Here is a 22,936-nt window from a genome sequence, read left to right as displayed (position 1 = left end):
TCTAGGAAAACTTTCTGTCTCTCCTCTCCTCCGTAGTGAGCAGAGTTTGAAGGAGCTGTTGGCAATCATCCCATGTTGGCTTGATGGGTCATTAGAATGGACTCAATGAGTTCAGTCAGAGCCTGGGGGTTTTGGGAAAAGGAAGGGTTATGAGTTTTCCAGTTGTAAAGATCTGAGGCCGAGAATGGCCAGTATTGTGTTTGGTCACCCACTGATCTTAAAGGGAAGAGCTGAGCTGACCATGAGGCGGCTTCCCCTGAGTTTTCTGCCTGTTCTCTGCGGAGGCGGAGACGGGTTTGCATGGGGGCCGATTGAGATCCAGTATCAGTCAGGGTCGTGGAATCGGGTGGACAGGAAATCTGAGGAGCTGGCTCCTGCGTGCCCCCATGTGGCGGAGCCTGGGGCTGGCGGGGGCCTGGGCCAGAGGAGGGGGAGGATAAGGGGGGAGGAAGATCAAAGGAAAGAAGGTCAGGGTGTGGGTCCAGAGAAGAACAGGAGGCTTCCACTGAGCCTCCCTAAGTTCCTCTAGAGGGTAAAGGGAGGATTGCGGGGAGGTGCTGTTGGAGCGGAGGGCGGTGGTAAAGGGATGAGGGGAGTGGGAGAGGGCTGGAGAGGGGAGCAGGGCTTCGGCTGAGTCGTGGGGACGATGAAAGGGTGGACCCAGGGTAGAGGGTTGCGGGCCAGGTCTTCCCAGGTCATGATGTAAGGAATCTGGTCAGGGTGTCCGTGAAACCCAGAATCGAATACCTTTTCTTTAACCTGTAAATTAATCTCAAGATTAAAAGAACCGTCCCGAGGCCAGCCATCATTAAATGTTGGCCATTGGGAACTGCAGAAAGTTTGCCATTTTTTCTTCTTGATGTCCAGGGACTGGTTGCTGGCTCGGTCCCGAACGTCTCCCCAGTGATCTAGAGTCAAACTTAAGGGGGTTGTTAGTTGTTGTTCCATGGTGGTCAGATGGTGAAAAACAAAAAGAGACAAACACTGAGACAGACAATCAGGCCAAACAACAAAGGCCACGCGGCTACAAATTGGTACCAAACCAAAACCACAAATTCAAACGGAGCGGAGACTTCACTCCCAAGGACGAGGGTTGCCTGCTCGCCCTCGCCCACCCAAACACCCTGTGGAGCGTCCTCCAGGGGCAGACTCAGAGGGGAACGACTCGTCAGTCTACCTCGTGAGTCTCTACAAAGCCTGCATAGCCTATACAGGACTTCCAAATAGACAAACAGAAAGCATAAATCCAAATAAGCTGGCGGGACTTACCTCCTCTTAATCAAGGTAATGAGTCTGGGGTCTCCTCTGAACTCCTGGCTGGCTTGCCAAATGAAAGACCCCAGAACCCTAAGGGGCACAGGGTCCCGAGGAGCCCCCAAGACTCAGAAACCAGACCAAGAGCTGCAAAAGCAAGGGAGTTTATTGAACGAATGTGCATTTGGGTGTCAGCAGTATTGGGAAAGCTGCACACCTAGCAAAGGTTATAGGCTCTTTTTATAGGGAAAACCCACAAATCTGCATACATGCTTGGCGTACAAAGCGATTGATTGCAAAGTGATTGATTGCAAAGTATGATTTCATATTAATGAGGTCACTTAGGTATGACCTGTTTTACAAAGGAAAAAACATAGAATGTACTCTGGAAAGTCCTTGATTGTCTGCTGGCCAGCCAGGTGTGACCCAAACAGGGTTGTCTTGGTGATTTCCCTCATCTAAACCACAGAATGTGCCCAGGGTTGGGGCCAACTCCCTTGTAATGAGCCAAGGCCTGTGGGAAACTTTTCTCTTTGTGAACTAAAATCTTTTAAAACTTTTTCTCTCAGAAAACTAAAATCTTTCAACTATAACTGGTTTTTACTTAGTAAAATATTTGAAACTTAGCACAGTTGAATTTAAAACTGCATAGAGTTACCTTATTCCTTAAACATGTACACATTTTAGCTGCTTGCTTAAACTTAACTTCTTTCTGAGACAGGGTTTCTCTGTGGCTTTGGAACCTGTCCTGGAATTCGATCTGTCGACCAGGCTGGCCTTGAACTCATAAAGATCGGCCTGCCTCTGCCTCCTGAGTGCTGGGATTAAAGGTGTGTGCCACAAACGCCCTAAACTTAACTTCTGAAAACATAAACTGTAACATCTTAGAATAGATTAGCAGCTTTTATAAAACAAGAACTTCACATTGTCAGGCTTTGCTTAAAAACTGATTCTAAATTGAAGCTCTTTAAGTACAAACATTAATAGAAACACTTTTAAAAAACATAAAGATTAAAAAAACTGGTTTTAAAAAGAAATTTAAATTCCCTTAATGTCTTTCTGTAATATATAGAAGCATTAACATTTTAAATCTTAATTTAAAAACTTGTTTATAAGATGCTACCTCCTAATTTCCATGTGGTCACTGTAAGACCCTTGGAAAGCTGAGGCTTCCAGAATCTTAGCCCAGGACCGCGGCCACCCCAATCACAGAATGGAGGCAAAAGCTTGATGCAAATTGCATGAGGCTTTATTGTAGTTTAACGAGCTAACCCCATGTTAGCTCGGGCCTTTAATCCACCCGCCATGTCAGATGGCTAGCAAAGACAGTTAGAAGCTGCTGCATACAGATCTTTATTAGGGCAGCATAAGGGGAGTGTCTAGGGGTATGCACAGGCTCAGGATTGGTGTGCCTCCAGGCTTTGAGGGCTTGCCCTGTGTTGATTGGTCATCTGGTTGTTATGGCCCATAGGCCCTCCCAGGGTGGTTGCTATGCTTTGTGAGTCATTGCTGTGCGCTTGTCCGTAAAGCACACCCAGGGTCGTAAAGCATAGCGCCACCAGCTATCTTCTGATTGGTTCCTTGTCACGAAGCAGGCATCTGACTTTCTAGTGACTAACTTCTGATGGGTTCCTTGTCACGAGACAGGCATCTGACTTTCTAGTGACTGACTAACTTCTGATTGGTTCCTTGTCACAAGGCAGGATTCTGACATCTAAGTGACCAAGGCAAGTTTATGGCAAGCACGTGTTCAGCTGTTATGGCTGCCGAAAGGGAAGCTGGTCCCTTCATTCCCCATTTTCTTTTTTGGAAATTCCAATCATGGAATTGCTGTCTCTCTAGCGCCCCCATCAGGGAGTGAGAGATATTGGCATCCCCATGCAAGGGAGTCCCTCCTGACTTAGCATTTTAACCAGGGAAAATGGGAGTTGAATTCTTTCCCAAACTACTTCCTGCTGACTTTGGGGCGAAGTTAGGGACCCCAGAAGGTTGAAATGCTAGTCAAAAGCAAAAAAGGAATTTAGGCAATGGGGAATCCATTAGGAGCTTCTGGTTAGCAGACACTGTTGCAGAGACAGGGGGTGTCCACATCAGCTGGACTGGTTCACATCCACAGCAAGTCTAGGGCTCGCAGTCTACTTAGAACAGCCTCTAGTCAGCAACTGATACTCAGATGTCTGCCAGAAGCAGAAACCTGTTTAAGACATGTTTAGACTAGGAACAGAGGTTAAAACTTATTTACTGAAGCCCACAGTGCAGAAAAAGCAGATATCTGGATATCTGTTCAAACAGCAGGAACATATTTATAACTTTGAGTCCTAGCAAAAACTACAGATTTGTGCTAGAAGCATGTACATTTTTCTTCTGTCCAGAGAGCCAGGTATGGATTGGACAGAGGTGCCTTTGGGCTGATGAAAAGCCCTTTAAGTTTATGTTTAGATGACAACCAAAATAAACCTAAAAACCTTGAACTTGTACCTGAACAGTAGATAGTCATTACTTTATCAGCTAGCATACTGACTAGTCTATAGTGGATCTGACTGCCTGATGCTGTCAAGATGACAACCAGTAATATTTCAGAGATCTGAAAAGGGTATATTTTATCCAAATCTACTAAAAAGTGACAGAAGCCAGTTAGAAGCCAGTCCATATACAGTTAGCCATACCCAAGTTTCTCCATTACCACTGGAGACAGATGTCTCAAAGAACAGTAATCTTCGCCAGGCCTATAAGGTGAGAGGTTTTTTCCTCTCTGTGGAAGAGGGACATGGAAAAGACTGACCTTGTTTTGTCTAGGCAAAGGGGTACAATCAATTTTCCAAAGTCCAGCAGCTTTGTCCACAGTCTCGGCCAGGTCGTGACAGGCAACAAGAATCACATCTGAGCATCTCGCTCACTGGTCAGCGTCACCATCATCCAGGTGCAGGAACTGGGGTGCCTCATAATCTTCTTTGGAGACTTTGGGTCACTGTCAGGATCTAGCAGTCTGTCTGATGTTATAAAATTTTTAAAATAACGTTTTAAATGCCATATTCTGCAGGTCTCTGAAGCATTAGAGGTCTGTTTGTCCGTTTTAGTTATTGTCATTAAGCACACAGGTGGCCAGGTAATGTCTTATTTCTGTAATTAATTTTCAGTCTGACTGTAACTGGTTTTAACTTAGTAAAATGTTTGAAACTTAGCACAGCTGAACTTAAAACTGCATAGAGCTACCTTATATTCCTTAAACAGTAGCTACATGTACATATTTTAGCTGTTTGCTTAAATTTAACTTCTTTCTGAGGCAAGGTTTTTCTGTGAGTTTGGAGCCTGTCCTGGAATTCAATCTGTGACCAGGCTGGCCTTGAACTCACAAAGATCCACTTGCCTCTGCCTCCCGAGTGCTGGGATTAAAGGCGTGTCCACCAACGCCCTGAACTTAAAGGCGTGTGCCACCAACTCCCTAAACTTCTGAAAACACAAACTGTAACATCTTATAATAGATTAGCATCTTTTATAAAACAAGAACTTTACATTGTCAGGCTTTGTTTAAAAATAATTCTAAATTGAAGCTCTTTAAGTACAAACATTAATAAAAACAAACATTTTAAAAAACTGGTTTTAAAAAGAAATTTAAATTCCCTTAAAGTCTTTCTGTAATATATAGAAGCGTTAACATTTTAAATCTTAATTGAAAAACTTTTTTCTAAGATGGTACCTTTAATTTCCATGTGGTCACCTTTAGTCAAGATGGCGGTTTAAGTGTCTTTTTTTAACTTCAGCAAAATGGCTACCAGTCAGCCATGTAACAAAACTTAGGTTATGCCAGGCAACAGAACATTTTAAAATAAGTATACATAATTTACTTGAGAAATAAACAGAACTTTTAAAACTGAATTAACTTGATATGGTTAATATTTTAACTTATATTACCAATTTTAAAATTTATTATTTGTAGACATGAGAAACCATAACAGTTTACAGTTTACATTTTTCTCTGACTTGTAACAACCTTTTCTCTGACCTTCGACAACTTTCCTCTGACCTTCTACAACTTGCTTTAACCCTCTATAACTTCTATAACTTCCTATATACATTCTTAGACAAATTTCTTTTTTTTTCTTTCTCTCTATTACTTTAGTCTCCTACATTTTCTCTCATTTCTTAGTCAACATATACTCTTATCAAAGTCCTTCTTAAGGTTTTTTTTTTTTTTTAATAACTTTAAGGCTGTTTTTTTCTTAAGAACATCCAGATCAGGACAGATGGTTCACCTGCCTGAGCTCCATGTGCTCAGGGAAGAGACCTGGCGGAGGCGGGGGTGCTGCTGGTAACCCCAAACCCTCAGCCAATTCAGGGGTGGGAAAAAGATCCCTGCAGTTCCCCTGCATACCACGTGTGTGGAGCACAAAGAAGGCCGGGCAGCTAAGCAGATGGCAGCCTTGCAGCCATGTTCCCTCAGAGCAGGGAAACTCCTGCCGCAAGCCAGGATGGTAGTTGGGGCAGAGAGAGCCCCACTTTGCATGTCTCACAGACCAGCAGGTGTGGGATATGGAAAGACTCACCTACATCGGCCAGGCTCAGCTGTAAGGGCTGCAGCAGCGGTTCGAGTTCAGAAAAGCAGCCTCGGGGGACTCCAACATAACATAACCTGTGACACATGGCAGAACTCCTGTCCCGCGCCACGTGCTCAGGGCAACAAGAAAAGACCCCTGACTCATGCATGCCACATGCGTGGGCAGTAGGGACAGAAAGAGATGCTTAACAAACACACAACACAAATGTGAAACGTGGACAGACAGTACGGTAACACAGACTAGGGTCCTATTCGGAATTTCAGATGGCTTGTTCCCTGCAAGTCCCTGTCCTACAGATTGGGTGACCCGCTTGGGTCCCCTTAGAGATGGACCAGGCAACTTGCTCCCAGCAAGTCCCTGTCCTATAGATTGGGCGACCCGCTTGGGTTCCCTTACAGATGGACCAGGCAACTTGCTCCCAGCAAGTCCCTGTCCTACAGATTGGGCGACCCGCTTGGGTCCCCTTACAGATGGAGCAAGCAACTTGGTCCTACCAAGTCCCGCTCCTACAGACTGCAGAAGCTGTCATTCGAACCTCCGCCATAAACAATTCTTGTACAGAAACCATACAGAAACAAAGACTGGAAAATAAAGTTACCTAGTGTGGCGCCACGTGACTCAACGAAAGGGGGGGAGGGCGTGACTAACTATGGTCCTTAACGTCCGTCCAGTGGTCAAAAGTCAGACTGAGGGGGGTTGGTTATGGTCAGTCCCATCATCAGAGTCACAAATAAGACAAAAACAAACCCAAGGCACACAGACAAAAACTATCAGATGTCTGTCTACACCTAGACAGACAAAACCATTCCAGAAATACAGACGGCCGGGAGGACGGATAACTTCCCCAATCCAGGAGAACTACCGTACCCTCACCGGCTCCCAGACGGGAATCTCCCAAGCGTCCCTGAGGTTCCCACAGACTTCCTGGAACGTCTTCCAGGGTGGCAGTCGGTGATCTCCCAAGCACGTCTACTGATCACACTCTGTGTCCTCCCGAGACCTGAGCTCTTGTCTCTTCCCGAGACACGAGCGACTGCAAAGCACAGAACCAGATTTCAGCCGGCACAAAAACACAAAGACACAGACAATACAGGGTACCCACTTACCTCCAAGATCGACTGCACTCAGGTGAGGGGTGGTCGCAAATCCAGGATGAGCCCCCAAATGTAAGACCCTCGAAAAGCTGAGGCTTCCAGAATCTTAGCCCAGGACTGCGGCCACCCCAATCACAGAATGGAGGCAATAGCTTGATGCAAATTGCATGAGGCTTTATTGTAGTTTAACGAGCTAACCCCATGTTAGCTCGGGCCTTTAATCCACCCGCCATGTCAGATGGCTAGCAAAGACAGTTAGAAGCTGCTGCGTACAGATCTTTATTAGGGCAGCATAAGGGGAGTGTCTAGGGGTATGCACAGGCTCAGGATTGGTGTGCCTCCAGGCTTTGAGGGCTTGCCCTGTGTTGATTGGTCATCTGGTTGTTATGGCCCATAGGCCCTCCCAGGGTGGTTGCTATGCTTTGTGCGTCATTGTTGTGCGCTTGTCCCCTTACAGATGGAGCAGGCAACTTGCTCCCAGCAAGTACCCCTCCTACAGATTGTGGAAGCTGTCGCCTGAACTTCTGCCCTAAACAATTCTTGTAGGCCTACTTACAGATGCCGCCAGTGACCCCAACATAGGACCATTACATTTAACAATTAACAGAAAGAGCAGACCTGAAAACACAAAACTGACACAGCACCGAAAAGCAGGCGAGCAGGGTGTGGATTGCAACAGATCAGATAACACAGATAACAAACTTGCTCAACTGTCCAGTCACACAGCCTGTTCTAACCCTCCAGGCTTCACAGAAACTATACAGAAACAAAGACAGAAAAAGAAAGTTACCTAGTGTGGCTCCACATGACTCAACGAAAGGAGGTGTCGTGGTAGATCCTGAATTGAAAACCAACGATAAAAACATACAGAGACAGAATAGACAGAAAAGAACAGACACCAACCCAGTCCGTCCACGCCGCTTATAAGACCGCTTATAAGGCAGTGGCGCAGAACCAGGCAGCTACAATCGCCGCTAACTGAGGAGGGTCCAAGCGTCCTTGGCCTCCGTACCTCCTGCGTGTCCTCAGGGCAGCAGTCTGTGATCCTCCAGGCACATCTGCCGATCACAGTTGAGGTGGAATCTGGGGATGGGGGTCCCCAGAAAGATGCGGGGGGCTGGGGCGTCACCAGCTGGGCATTAGGATACCGGGGATGCAGGTGGTTAGTTGTTGACCCATGGGGTGAACAGAAACGGACACAAACAGTAAAAACAGAAGGACAGACACCACAGACAGGACAAACCTGTTGATTTCCCTGCTTTACTGTCCTGCCTTCACCATACCTTCCTATTTTAGAAAAGAAAGGCATGGTGAAATAGAAAAAAAAAAAAAAGATATATGCCATTAATATGTCTCTGTACTGAAAGAAATGGTAGAGTTCTTCAGTGTCTTGAAGTATAACTCAGGGCTGGAGAGCTCGCCTAGCATGTCCAAGCCATGGGTTCACTCCCCAGCAATATAGGAAAAAAGTTTTCTAGTCAAAAAAAAAAAAAAAAAAAAGATTACTCCTGGAAGTATGGGGACATAGGAAGGAGTGAAGGTCCGTGGGAAGGGAAATAAGTTGGTAAATGTAAATGAATTTGGCTTCATATGGAGTTTAAATTTAATGAAGAATTAAAACAGCAGTAGCAGCAACATTAGAGAATTTAACAAGGAAAAAGAGGAAGAGGAGGAGGAGGAGAAAGAACACAAGACAAAACACAAAAAAGATTTTAAAGGTTACTACTCCAAGATCCTTTTATTCTCTAGGAATTGGCAAAGACTCTAATTTACATTCAGGTTTAATAGGTTAAGGTTCATTTCCTACTATATAAGGATAAAAAGTATTAAAAAGACTGTAAAAACTACAGAAGTAGGAGAATGAAATAACAGTTAGAAACTTGGGACTGGGACTGGCTGGGAAAAGTAGCAAACGATAGACTTAGTCTAGACATTGGAAGTGGCGTTTCGTATAAAAACCAGAGATTTTCACACTGGGAAACCACAATCCATTTACATGCTGCTTTCAAGATAGCATATCTTGATAGCTATCTTACATAGCATGTGTTAACATATACAGAAAGGCAGAAAGTGAAGAGTTGTGAAAAAGAAACCACCAAGACCATATGGTGGTACACACCTTTGATCCTAGCACTCAGGAGGCAGAAGCAGAGGTGGGCAGATCTTGAGTTCTAGGCTAGCCTGGTATACATAGGGTTAGAGACAAATGATAGCCTCAGTGTTGCACAGAGGAGCACATGAACAAAACAGTAGTGCGGCAAGGCCATTCTTTTGGGAAAAGGGGTGCAAAAAGACTCACACTTGGCCAAGATGCATTCTGTCTTGTATATCTGACATAGGTAGGTGTTCAGTGGTTTCATCCGTTGCTGGGGATGTAACTTCACTATTTGACTTGGTTGTCTGGTTAGCACAAAGGGGAAGAGGAATGTTCAGGAAATAGGAGTCCTTGCCAGACTAACCACCTTTAATAGAAAAGTTGTTTCTCACAATAGTGAGTTTTAGGCAGGCCAGGACTGCATGGTAAGACCATGACTCAAAGAAGGACAAAATTGTAAAAATTAACCTAATGAAAACTGATATAGCTGTGTTATATCAAAGTAGGTTTAAGGCAAAAAGTGTAACACGAAAAATAAAAGACCCAGAGACTGATATTGGGGTTTAAGCTGAAGATCAGAGAAACAAAGCAGCCAAGCCAGTAGATCTCACCTCTACCCAGCTGAAATGGCAGTCCTGTCTCCATGAATCATTGGAGGCAATAGGCTCCAAATTTCTGTCTCCTCCTCCTTTTATTCCTTTTTCCACCCAGCTATATCAGTCCTGTCTCCACCTCCCTAGTGCTGGGATTAAAGATGGGTTTAACAGCTTTGTGTGAAGCTGTTTCTTTTAGGATTGGATCAATTTCGTGTAGTCAGTGTGGCCTTGAACTAACAGAGATCCGTCCATCCGTCTACCTCTTAATTCTGAGTCCTGGGATTAAAGTGTGTGCCACCACTGCCTAGCTCTATAGCTAACTAGTGTGGCTGCTTTGCTATTTTGCTCTCCAGTGGCTTTAATAAATCATGAACAATATATCACCACAAAACAGCATAGAGAACTTTTCAAAATCCATAGGATGTTCCAATCACCAGAAAGATAATTAGAAGCTGCAGCTGGGTTGGGGGCTGTAGCTCAGTGGCAGACACTTGCTTTGCATGCACAAGGTCATGGGTTTGGTCTTCAGCACTGGGGGAAAATGTGCGTCTGAGTACAGCCTTCAAGTATATTCAGAGCAATTAGTTCACATATCTTACTTGGATGTCAGTTTGAAATGCCAGAGACACGTGTAAATGTTCTTATTCTTAACTTCATGGAGAACAAAGGAAAGGTGAACAGATCTTAATCTTTTTTTTTTTTTTCTTTACCAGAGCATTTCATCCTCTGAAATCACTGGTACAATGTAGAGACCTTTCTGAGGTATAAACTGCAGAAGCCCTTCAAGAGTTGGAGACTTTGGGCTGGCTGTGGTGGCTTTCGCCCCTCTCTACCCCATTTCCACTTTCCTTCTAATCATTAACCAATCACATTAACTTCTGGCTTAGTTCTCCTGTTGGTTTTGTATAAATGAATCTTCTTCTTTTTTTTTTTTTTTTTTTTTGGTTTTGTTTTTTGAGACAGGTTTCTCTGTGTTGCCATGGCTGTTCTGGAACTCAGCCTAGCCGGCCTTGAACTCACAGAGATCCACCTGCCTCTGCCTCCTGAGTGCGTGGATTAAAGGCATAGGCCAATCACACCTTCTTTCTTTTATGGAAGGTAAAGCAACATAGGTTCAATATCTCCTTTTCTTTCTGGAAGGGTATGCTCCCATCCCCAGTGGACGCCTGCAATAGCAGATAGTACCTCGTGGGGCAGAGTCATGTGCTGTCAACAGTAAGAAGCCACAGTGGTCCAATAAGAGCATGATCTATGGGTATCATGGCTGTCTTAGTTTGGAAGTATATCCCATAATGTTCTCACAGTGATGGAATCACTTAACGTCATACTTCTTAGGATGTATCCCTATCATAAACAGCTCATGGCTATACTATAGTTTTCCCAATTGTACATACCTTGATAAGGTTTAATTTGCAAATTAGGCTAGATAAGAGATTAAAAGTAATGAGATCAAGTGGGGTTAATGACACTGTAACAGCATCAGAATGCTATGCAGGGCTGCATGAACAGTGCTGTGATACTACAGCCGTCGTCTGATAACCTAGCTGAGTAGAAATGGGCAGGTAACATACACAGCATGGATACACTGGACAGAGGGGTGGTTCAGTGGTAAGACAGAGTGGAATGTCATGTGATTTCAGTACACTATTCGGAATGGCGTGCACTTTATTTACTTTTGAAGTGCTAGAGATTCGACCTGGGATCTTGTACTTGCTGGGCAAGCACTCCTCCACTGAGCTCTATTCCAGTCTCTCCTTACCTTTTATTTTAAAATGTATTTATTATTTTGCGTGTGCGTGTGGAAGTTAGCTGACAACATTCAAGGATCAGTTCCTTCTTCCACCATGGAGTCTAGAAATCAAGCAGGCTCTCCAACTTCGTGACAAGTACTTTAGCCACTGGTCCTTATTTAAATACAAAGAAACAAGATTTATGTTATTTTTATTTTACATGTGTGGTGTGTCTTGCCTGCATGCTTGTCTGTTCACCCTGTGCATGCAGTGACCATGAGGCCAGAAGACGGCTTGGATCACTTGAAAGTGGAGTTAGGGATTGTCTTAGGGGCCATGCAGATGCTGGGAACTGGTTCCTTAACTGCCGAGCAGTCTCTCCAGTCCTCCCGGCTGACATAGGGTTCGGTATGGCTGCGTGGCGCTCCTGGGGCCTTGCCAAAATGCCAGTATACCTCTCCACCCCTCTGAGCACAGTGCCACGGCCCTTGGGAGACTCCAGGGCTAGCTGGTCAAAGGAGAGGATCTTACCGCCAGCCTTCAGGATGCGACTTCCGGTCCAGCTGCTCACCCGCAGTGCACACATCTTCAGCTTGGGCACTTCGAGAATCCGCACATCATCTGTGACAGTCCCCACAACCACAGCTGTCTTGTTCTGTGGGCCAGTAAGCTACATCTTTCGGATCATCTGGGACAGGGACAGAGGTGGCTGGTTAGTGCGACTCATAAACAACCTTTTCAGCACAAACCTGATTGAAGGTGGGGTTGGTTCTTCTGGCCAGAAACCTGTACAGCTTGACTAGCAGCCGCAGGTGGATGTCCTGGCTCTTGGGTTCCTTGCGCCGAACTTTCGGTCCTTGTGTCAAATGTCATAACATGATGGCGCCTCCTGCGCGGCCAGGTCCGGAAAAGCCCATGTGAGCATTCCGTGCGGTGGCAGCCGGGCAGCGCAGCTCCGTGACGGGGTTTGGCATCGCCCGCTCCTCCCTCCCAGCGCCGCCATGATGCCCAACAGCGGAAGGTCTGTGCTGATGGAGCCCAAGCGCCGCCCAAGGCTGTCGGCCGAGCCGCTCCCTGCCAAGGTGGACGGGAAACCAGAAAAGGCCGAGGAAGAGAAGAACAAAGGCTGAAGCAGCTGACCAGCACTCTGTGGGTCTGCCTGCAGAAAACGGAGAGACGGAAAGCCAGAGTCCAGCCCCTGAGGTAGAAGAGAAAGGAGCTAAGTCCGGCTATCCATTCATCACGTCGGTCAGTGGTTCCTGCCTCCCTTTGTGTACAATCCAGAGGAATATTTTTACCAACTGTTTTGTAAGTGCAAGCTCTTTAGTATCTCAGGAAACATTTTTAAAAGGTGGAAGGAAATCTCACCTCATCCCATTATTTAAGCGTAAATTTTTTTTTTTAAGAGGTTAAATCATTTGCTGGTTGTTTATTTTTTGGTACAACCAGAAAATAGGCTCAATCATGAGAGGCCATGACTGTCTCGGGGGTCACCATAACATTCCATAGAGGGGGCTAGTTTTATATCCGACACCATAAAGCGTACTAAGTGTTTGGAGTCTTGGTTGTGCGTTTGCGTCTGCCTTATTTTCAGTTATATCTGGTCTCGTGTTCCTAGTAGAACTGTTTACTAAAAAAACAAACAAAAAAACAAAAACTCCTCGGTCGTTGCCCTGTCAGAACTGTCTCTGATGGTCATGGCCGTCCATTTTCCTAACAACTGTGATAATATGCTTTGAAAAACAGGCATTTTGAGTATGTACTGTATGTGGCATAAAATTGTGAGTCAGTGGAATTGAGGATTACGAGCGTTTGAGTGTTATGTGAGGTCTTAGGGAAAACTTGACACGTGTGAGGCTGGAACATCACTGAAATAAGTTCAAAGAGAAACAACACGTGACTCTCGGGGTACATGAACACAATGTATGACTCTTCCAAGATTGGGTGCATGTGTTAAGAATTGAAATGTCTGTGTGCTCTGCTCCTCAAACAATAAATCGCAGTTGTGAAAGTTTGAAAAAAAAAAAAAAGAATACTTTGATGTTTTACTGGCCTCATACATTACTTTTTCAGTTAGGCTGTGTTCTTTGGTACCCTACCAGCACTGCTTGTGAGAGTCCTTGTTTCCCCATAGCCTAGCCACAAGAGTTAGCTGTGTAATTCACATTTCTGTTTAAGGGGCTTTTTTGAAGTCTTTATTGTGTATTTTACATTCTATTACCTTTAGGTCATCCACTCCCAGGCCACCAGCACTCTCCAATTACCATCCGTTCATTATCTTTTTTCTTTCAGATCTTCCATGGTGGCTTATTTTAATTCGGCAGAAAGCATTGGTGGGCAAACTCCCAGGAGACCATGAAGTCTGTAAAGTTACCAAAATTGCTGTATTGTCACTTTCTGAACTGGAACCTCAAGAGCTTGAGCTGGAGGTAAAGTGGCACCAAGGGACTGTCACAGAGAAGATAAGACGAGATAGCAGATGCAAGGATCTGGTTTAGTAGACTCTGGATGCTTGTATTCAGAACTGCATGTTAGAATAACTGATATAGTCTTCAGACCCTGTGTTAGCAGCGGACTCCTTCAGAACCTGGGAAAAGCAGCCTGTAAGACAGAAGCACAGACCTTTGTTTGAGGTGGTGTTGAGGGAAAGATACCTTCAAATAACATAAAAATGGAGCTTCCATCACATGGCTTTTCCACGTACACGTCTGTGGAAGAGGGGCGTGTATGTCTGTGTGTATATGTGGTGGGGGGTGCTTGTGTGTGCACATATGGAAGACAGGTCAACATCATGTATCTTCCTCTAGCACTTTCTTTCTTTTTTTTTTTTTTCTGGTGGGGTGTAGAGGGTTTGAGACAGGGTCTCAGTATGTAGCCCTGGCTGTCCTGGAATTTCCTGTAAGACCAGGCTGGCCTGGAAATCACAGAGATCCTCCTGCCTCTGCCTCCTGAGTGCTGGCTGAGATTAAAGGTGTGCACCCCATGACCATCTTAGCTCTTGTTTTTTGAGACAGTCTTTCACTGAACCTGGTGCTCACAGGTTGGCTAGACTGCTGTCTGGCCAGCATATCTACCCTTTCTGTCTCCCTGGGGAGGGTTTACAGGCACGTGCCTCCTTGCCTGGTATCCTACATGGGTGCTAGGGACCCAAATCCAGGTCCTCAGGCTTTCCTCACTGAGCCATCTCCCCTACATAACTGGATATTTTTAGAATGATCAGGTTGTTTGAAATATAGTGCTTATTAGGGTCACCGAAGATTATGGTTCAAGTTAGGAATGGAATATATGTTATTACTTGTGCTAATTAGGGGAAAGGCTAACACTTATCTGTTGCTGTCCTAAAATACCATGACTAAGGCAACCATGGAACAAAGAGTTTATTTGAACTTATATTTCCAGAGGGATCAGAGTCCAGAATAGCAGTGAGTGCAAATTTGTCACCTCTGAAGGTGTGAGTGTAAGGATTTCACTAGACTCAAGATAAATGATAAGTGGGTGTTTATTGGAGAACACTTACACGGATAATAAAAAACCTCCGGAGTGCTTCTCTGTCTTTCCTGTCGGATTGGCTGACCTATCGGGGCGGGGGAGAGGAGGGAGGGCTTGTGAAGACAAGAGAAGCCACACCTCAAGCTTCCTTCTTTCCGCTTCTGTGCACCTGAAGCCACATCCAAAGGGTGGTGTGGCTACTGTTACAGGTTCACAGGCAAGACACTGCTACACACCTCCTCCTTTCTGTTCATATAAACTCCATTAAAAAGAGCTTTTAAAGCCAGGAGTGGTGGTGTATACTGTAGAGTGGAGGCAGGATGAGTAGTTCAGGATTATCCTCCACTACACAGTGAGTTTGAGACCAGGCTAGGTTCCACAAGACCCTGTCCCAAAAGTTTAAGTTAAATAAACAAAAGAAGCTTTTAGAAGCTTAATTTTTTTGTATGATTATAAAGGAGGAGAAAAAAAATCACTTAGAAATAATAATGGTTAGGAACTGGAGAGATAGCTATTAAAAGCACCTACTGTTCTTTTAGAGGACCTGAGTTCAATTCCCAGCATCCATGTCATAAGGCTCACAATTGCCTATAACGCCAGCTCCAGGGCATCTGATGGGCTCTGTGACACCAGCACACACATGGCACACACATGTGGAAGGAACTCTGTCCTGCCTGGTCCACAGACATTTAGTCCCAAACGAATACACAGAGGCTTATATTAATTATGAACTGTTTGGCCAATGACTCAGGCTTCTTATTGGCTAGCTCTCTCTTATTAACCCATTTCTATTAAGGTATGTATTGCCATGAGGCTGTGGTTTACCTGTAATGCTCCAGCATGTTACTCCTTCGGTGGCTACATGGCGTCTCCACCGAGACCCACTCTCTGTGTCCCTCTTCCCATAATTCTCCTAGTCTGGTAGCCCCACCTATACTTCCTGCCGGGCACATTTTGCCTGTCCGTTGGCCAAAACAGCTTTATTCATCAACCAGTAAGAGAAACATATATTCACAGCATACAGAAGGACATCCCCCATAACACACACACACACACACACACACACACACACACACACAAATAAAATCTTAAGAAGGATAGAATATTGGATAATGGTAATCACTCTGACTACATTTCCCGGTAGAGACTTTTCAGGAGAAGCCTCCTCATATTTTGCACACTTTCTCCCTCCCCTTCTCTGTCTTTTCTGGGTGACGCTGCTCCTGTCTTCTCCTGCAGCATCCTTTCTGATTTGAAGTCTGTTTACTGCTCTGCGTGACTCACTACTGCCACCCTTCCCAGTAGAGTCCTCCAGCTGCTTAGTGGGTCAGCTTCCGCAGACTTGTTCAGGCCCCGTTTGTCTTCTGTAATTGGAGCAGAAACAGTTTTATTGCAGACTCTCATATTAGAATTTGTAGTTTCTGCCTCAGTTGTGTTTTTAACTGAGGTGGGTGTGTGGCTTATTTGCCTGCCAATTTATTTGCCATAGCATTTATTAATACTTTATTCCTTATTATTATGAAATAATATTTCATTGTGTGAGTCTACTTTTTTGCTTAACTTACCATCAGTTGATGAACATTTGAGCTGTTCCCATTTTTAAACTACTAGGAATAATGCTGCTGTGAACAGTTTGTACCATACAAGGTTTTAGTATGCATAGGTTTTTCATTTCCCTTGAGTATAGAGTTCCTGGTCATTTTAGTAATTCTGCTTAACTTTTTTAGGAATTGCCACACTGTTTTCCAATGTATAGTATCACATACATACATACATACATACATACATACATACATGCATGCATGCATGCATGCATGCATATGTATATGGCTGTGGGTGGAACTTTAGGACTCAAACAAAAGACATGCATTATACATTATGAAAAGATACCCTTGAAGCATCAAAGGCTCGAGTTCCATGCCTGCATGTCTTGTGTGCTGTTATCTCACTGCTGCAATAGAGAACAGCATCATTTTCCATGCTTAGTTTCCCATCAGAAAGCTGTTTAAAATTTTATCTCAGGATGGACATAGGTAACAAATTTGAAAGTAAAACCATTTGTTTTCCTTTTCTTCAGCAATATCAACTTTCAATCTTGGTTGTGAAATATAAGTTGCAAGAATAGAAAAAAAATGAGGGAGTTTATAGCGCAATGGGTATTTTTTAAAATCAAAATTGTAAAAAGGGCCTATCATACACTTTAGAGGACTCCCAGACCTTCAGAAAAGGGAAGATAACCCTGCTGTCAGTGCTGTGTGTTACCTAGGGTTGTGTCCAAACAAAATATTTTATAATTGGAAGGGTTCCTAAGAAATAATTTTTCTTATCATTGTTTCCTGAAAGGGCTGACTTTTAACCCTTTTGGAGAAAAAGTGGTCTACTCTTATCTTTTCTAAAAGTAATTATGTAGAAGATTCTAGTGTATTCATTGGAATGACTTTTGGTTAAGGTGGTTCAGTGAGTTTATGCTTTGTTATATAGATATGTAATATGTAATTCTTATCAAAATTCTTTGAAGACACATTTGTCTTACAGTTAAGTTTTTGTTGGGAGCTGGATGGTGGTGGCACACGCCATTAATCCCAGCACTCGGGAGGCAGAGACAGGCTGATCTCTGTGAGGTTGAGAGCATCTGGTCTACAAGAACTAGTTCCAGGACAGGCTTCAAAGCTACACAGGCAAACCCCTCCTCCTGCAAAAATAAATAAATAAATAAATAAATAAATAGTTTTTGTTTGGTTTTGTGCACACACTTGTAAATGATTTCAAAGGAGTATTAGAAAAAAGAGTGTATTAGTTAACAAGACATGGTGGCACACACCTTTAATCCCAGCATTTGAGATCAGAGGCATGTGAATTTCTTTGAGTTCAAGTCCAGCTTAATCTATAGAGCAAGTTCCAGGCCAGCCAGGGCTATATAGTGAGTCTGTCAGCCTGTCTGTCTGTCACCCAACCCCAGAATGCATACACGCGCGCGCGCGTGCGCGTGCGCGTGCGCGCACACACACACACACACACACACACACACACACACACACAGTGTATTAGTTGTTTATTAGTTGTCTTATGTTTGCTAAGGTTCCAGAGGGCATAGTCCATGGTGTGGGGAGGGTGTGGCAACAGGCAGGCGAAGCATTTCAGGAGGATCAAGGAAGCCGACTGCTCACGTTTTCATCTTCACCCAGGAGAGTGGGGAGGGAGAAGAGGAAGGGATGGGCGAGGCTGTAAACCCTCAAAGCCCACGCCCAGTGGCATGCTTCATCCATTAGTCTTCACCTCCCAAAGTTTCATAACCTTCCCAAACAGTGCCACCAGCTGGGGACTAAGTATTCAAATGCATGAGCTTATGGAGGGTGTTTCTCATTCAAAGCACATCAAAAAGTTTATTCTATTTATTACTTATGCCCCCAACTGACTCTGAAGCCATATCCCACAAAACAAGACACTAATATTTCCTAAAGAATCATGAGTATTTGTGCTAAATACTCATAAATAAGCATTTATGCTAAATAGTGAATGATGAATGGCATGTATTTTCAGGGCATAGTTTATAAATGCACTCTTAATTAAACTTTTTATGTATATGGTTGTTTTGCCTGCTTGTATGTCTGCATTCCGTATGCATGTTTGGTGCCCTTGGAGACCAGAAGAGGGTACTGGATCTCCTGGGACTAGAGTTCCCAACAGCCATGTGGGTGCTGGGAATTGAACCTGGGTCCTTTGGAAGTGCTCTTAACTATTGAACCATTTCTCCAGCTCCTATTAAATGAAGTTTTAATAAAGTTTAAAAATAAATGCTCAGTTCTCAGAGTTCTTGGATTTTCTCATAAGAAGCTAAGGGATAGTAGGCCCAAGTGAATGCTCCTCCAAGCTGAGGTAAAAGCAGATGAAGGAAATAAAAACAAAGATAGTTGTCTTAGTTACTGCTCTATTGACCTGTTGGTCACCATGACCAAGGCAGCTAATAAAGTAAAGCATCTAATTGACTCTCACCAGCCTTCTTCCTTTGTGGGCGCAGTCTGTCCCGTTCCTGTCTCACACATCCATATTCAAGTCCCGTCCTCTTACCTTTGCCAGTTGGATTGCACTTTTTTTTAATAACCCCTAATTACTGCTCTTTAAATTTAACTAGTCTCTGGACCCAAATCATGTTATTTGCTGATTTCATTATTTTTTTTTAATGATAAGTGGAGAGTTTTGAAAGGTCCAGCTTTTAAGAGTCCCTGTAGAGCCCACTCAGGGCAGTTTTTCAACCAAAGCACTCAGGTAATTAGCATAAATGGATATTTAACTCAGAAGTTTGTAATGACCTTGAGGCATAGCAGATGTGTATTTTGCAATATTCTTAGATGCCAGTTTTCAACGTATTAATAACCTCAACCCGAACATTGTATCCTTTGGACGTATTAGATAAAAGTAAACTGTGCTCTGAACCTGGGTTTGTTGCCTTTAAATTCTAAGTACATCCTTACCTGTATTCGTATATTTTATTTGCAGTGTGGCCTCTAATTACTGAAACCATAGCTGTATTCTGTCTGCTTGGTTCTTTCACTAACTCTTGGGGTCTACTTTTAACCCAAGTGTGTAAGCAGTAGTATTTACTTCCAGACTTATACTTGAACATCTAAAGCAGATAATCATTAATAATGAGTCATCCTTTTAAAATTATTCAGCTCTGTAAGAAGCATCATTTTGGAATTAACAAGCCAGAGAAGATTATACCATCCCCTGATGACTCCAAGTTTCTACTGAAGACATTTACACATATCAAATCCAACGTCTCTGTTCCCAACAAAAAAAAAGTAAGAGTTTGATTGACATGGGCTTTGAATCCATCTTTGATTAGCTGTAAATAGAGAGTAATTAAATTAATCTGGAAGGTTTTTGTTTGTTTGTTTGTTTTTGTATCAGAAGACTGCCATGTTTGGGGGTTGTCCTCCCTTGAAGTCTTGCATTATCTATAAACTTTACATCTGACTCCTGTACTTACAGGTTAAGGAAAGTAAAGAGAAGGAGAAGCTGGAGAGACGACTACTTGAGGAGCTGCTGAAGATGTTCATGGACTCAGAGTCCTTTTATTATAGCTTGACCTATGACCTGACCAACTCAGTGCAGAGGCAGAGCACCGGGGAGAGGGATGGCCGTCCCCTCTGGCAGAAGGTACCGCTCACAGCATACAGCAGTGCTGACTCCTGGAACGCTGCCTGTTTGCCTTTTATAGGAAACTGAAGTAATGTATCCTGAGCTGATTCTTCCCCTCCACTTTCTCTAGGTCGATGACCGATTTTTTTGGAATAAGTACATGATCCAGGATCTCACTGAGATTGGTGTGAGTAGATGCTTCTAAGACCCCCGTTAGTGCTGTTGTTAAGCAAATGTCACTCACATTACGGTGAATTTTGAGATCTTATTAGGATGTTTCCCCTCACTGAAGAGAATCATTTAGCTAAGAAAAATGAAGGCATTGCTTCTAGGAATTTCACCAATTCTTCAACAGCCTGTCTCTTCAACAGTTATTTAGTTGAATGTGATGTCACATACCTGTAATCCCAGCACTTTGGAGGCTAAGGCAGGAAACTTGTCACAAGTTTGAGGTCCTCTGGCTCTATAGGTATGTTCAACTCCATACTAGGCTATATAACAAATCCTATCTCCAGAAAAAGAAGGGTGGGGGGAATACTAAGCCCAGGGATCTAATGATGTCCACAGAGTTCCTGTAAAAATGAATTCACTTGTTTGTTTGTTTGTTTTCACATCCATTGGGAGTGCAGAAGCCTACTTCTCTGTAATGATTCCACTCTGGTTTACTTTCTGGGGTGTGGAGTGGGTGGATCTTTAAGGCCTCACCAGTACTCCCAGTGCTTATTGGAAGAGGCATTTAGGGCAAACTACAGGTGTAGTGAGATGATTGCATGGAGCTCTCTCTGGTTTAATTTTTTACATGATTTTTATTGGTGTGTGTGTGTGTGTGTGTGTGTGTGTGCGCGCACATATGTGTAGAGATCAGAGAATAGCTATTTGGAGTTGGGTCTCCCTTTTCACAGTGGGATCCTGGGATTGAACTCAGGTCATTGGACTTTTGCTTGGCCGTGTTTTACCCTCTGAGCCATCTTGCCAGTTCTCTTTCTGATCTGATGGTTCCATTCTTCCTTTTTCTCCTCTTGTGCAGAAATGCTTGAGCAAAGTTCCTCTTTGTCACTGTGATAAGGATGTGTGACATGGCAGATGGAGGGAGGAAGGGTTGCTTCTGGCTGATGATTTCAGAGAATTAAGTGCATCACCATGTCAGGGAAAGCATCTCGTGGTCATGGTGGGCCAGGAAGTAGAGACAGAGGAATACTGACATCCACTTTCCCCTTCCTCCTGTCTGGGCCTCACCCCGTGGGATGATTGCCTCCCACACACAAGGTACATTTTTCCTTTGCAGTTAGTTCTTTATAGAAACACATCCAAAGATGCAGCCAGAGGTATATGACTCATCTCCCAGATGAGTCAGTCCAGTCAAATTGACGGAAGACTAACCATTAGATCCTATCACATATATTGGAGGATTATGCCTGAGGCCTGCTGTGTGCTGTGTTTTGGATACTAAGCTCTAGATAAAAGTAATGGAATATGGTCATCTGTTGTTTTCTTTCTTCCCATTTCCTCTTTACTGGTGATTCATAACAGTTACTGACATTTTATCCAGTGGCATCTTCAGACAGATACCTAGCATGTGTCTACTGAGGTTGAGGCATGGGTTGTTCTGAGCTCTCTGATACTGATCATATTGTGACTCCCAAAATTCAGTGATGGGATGAATAGGGTGTTTATGGTGAGCATTTGTCTTTATGCTGGCAGTGTGGAACCCAGTGTTTGGGGAGCTTCCATCACTTATTTAAAGCTGAGGGGTTTAGGATAAAGATGACATTTGGTAACAAGTGTTTCCATGTTCCTGTCAAGAATCTTGGATTGATTGCTAGACCAAAAGTACAGGTAGTGAGAATAGTGGTAAAAATGAACACAGTTTGATGCCGGCCAAACCTTTACCTCATTGTTTCCAACCCTAACCTTCCAAGGATCCAATAAAGAGAACACAAACCAAAATGAAGCTATGTAATGAATGGGCTCTGAAGAGCACAGTGACAAAAGGAAGGGTAGATTTGAAACTGATGCTGAAAATGGGGATGATAGGGCGTGTCTGTAATGCCAGCACTCTGGAAGTCCAGACAGAAGGATTGTGAGTTCCAGGCCGGCTGGGCTACACAGGGAGACCCTATCTCAAAACAAACAGTATTTTGAGTATCCATTTTATTTTATTATGATTTTGGCTTTGTGTATATATGTGTACATGTGGATGTCCTCTCTCAAGCACCTGCTTTATTTAGAGACAAGGCCTCTCACTAGCCTGAGTGCACCAAGTAGTGCACTCCAGTGAGCTCTAGGATTCCAAGCATGTGCCCCATGCCTGACTTTACTTTAACCAGAAACTCCTTGTTGACTGGGTATCTTGGTCTTATTCTGGTTTTCTGAGACCCGATCTCATGTAGCCCAGACTGGCTTCAAACTTAATCTGTAGCTGAGGATGGCACTGAGCTTCTGGCCACGTTTCTACCTCCCAGTCCTCGGTTTAAAATCTGAGTGTGTTTAGTTTGAAAGCCACAGGAGAAAGACTCTCTGACTTTAAACAGGACTCTCCTAATTAAGTTAGAGGACATGTTAGATGAGACACTTAGGAAATATTTTTTACTGTTTGGATTTTAGGCTGGTGAAGCAAGGGCTTCTCTAAAGTGGGATGTGAAGTGAAGCTGAGGCTGAGGGAAAGCCCAGGGCAGAGTGTCTGGGCACTCATGAGGCTCTGGTTTCATTCCCACAAGTGACAACGACGAAACAGAGCGTGGCGGTACATGCCTGCCCTTCTGGTACTTGGCCTGATTGAGCTGCAGAGAGAAACTCTACCTCAAAAATAAAAGTTGTAGGGATCTGGAGAGATGACTCAGTGGGTAAAAGCACTGTGCCCTCTTAAGAGGATAAGGCTTTGGTTCCTAGCCCCTCAAGATGGCTCCTTGTCCCCTGTAACTCCAATCTCAGGGGACCTGACACCCTCTTTTGGCCTTTGCAGGCACTGTAAGCACCTGGT

The 22,936-nt window shown here is 43.9% G+C and overlaps 1 protein-coding gene and 1 pseudogene across 4 annotated transcripts in view; one reads left to right on the top strand and one right to left on the bottom strand.

The window, feature by feature from the left end:
• The window catches only part of Inpp5f (inositol polyphosphate-5-phosphatase F), a 110,671-nt gene that overhangs the window by 52,551 nt on the left and 35,184 nt on the right, over positions 1-22,936 (top strand). For 3 of the 4 annotated variants that reach the window (XM_027404454.2, XM_027404453.2, XM_027404455.2), the window contains exons 3-6: positions 13,618-13,754; positions 19,488-19,616; positions 19,807-19,974; positions 20,087-20,143. In XM_027404454.2, coding sequence (XP_027260255.1) covers positions 13,618-13,754; positions 19,488-19,616; positions 19,807-19,974; positions 20,087-20,143 — 491 coding nt within the window. The remainder of the gene's footprint in view (positions 1-13,617; positions 13,755-19,487; positions 19,617-19,806; positions 19,975-20,086; positions 20,144-22,936) is intronic. The other variant, XM_035442172.1, reaches the window with a different exon arrangement.
• On the bottom strand, positions 11,625-12,299 carry LOC103161535 (annotated as a pseudogene).

The sequence above is a fragment of the Cricetulus griseus genome, chromosome 3 (assembly GCF_003668045.3).
Source record: "Cricetulus griseus strain 17A/GY chromosome 3, alternate assembly CriGri-PICRH-1.0, whole genome shotgun sequence".
Lineage (NCBI taxonomy): Eukaryota > Metazoa > Chordata > Mammalia > Rodentia > Cricetidae > Cricetulus > Cricetulus griseus.
This window is presented reverse-complemented; position numbering and strand designations above follow the sequence as displayed.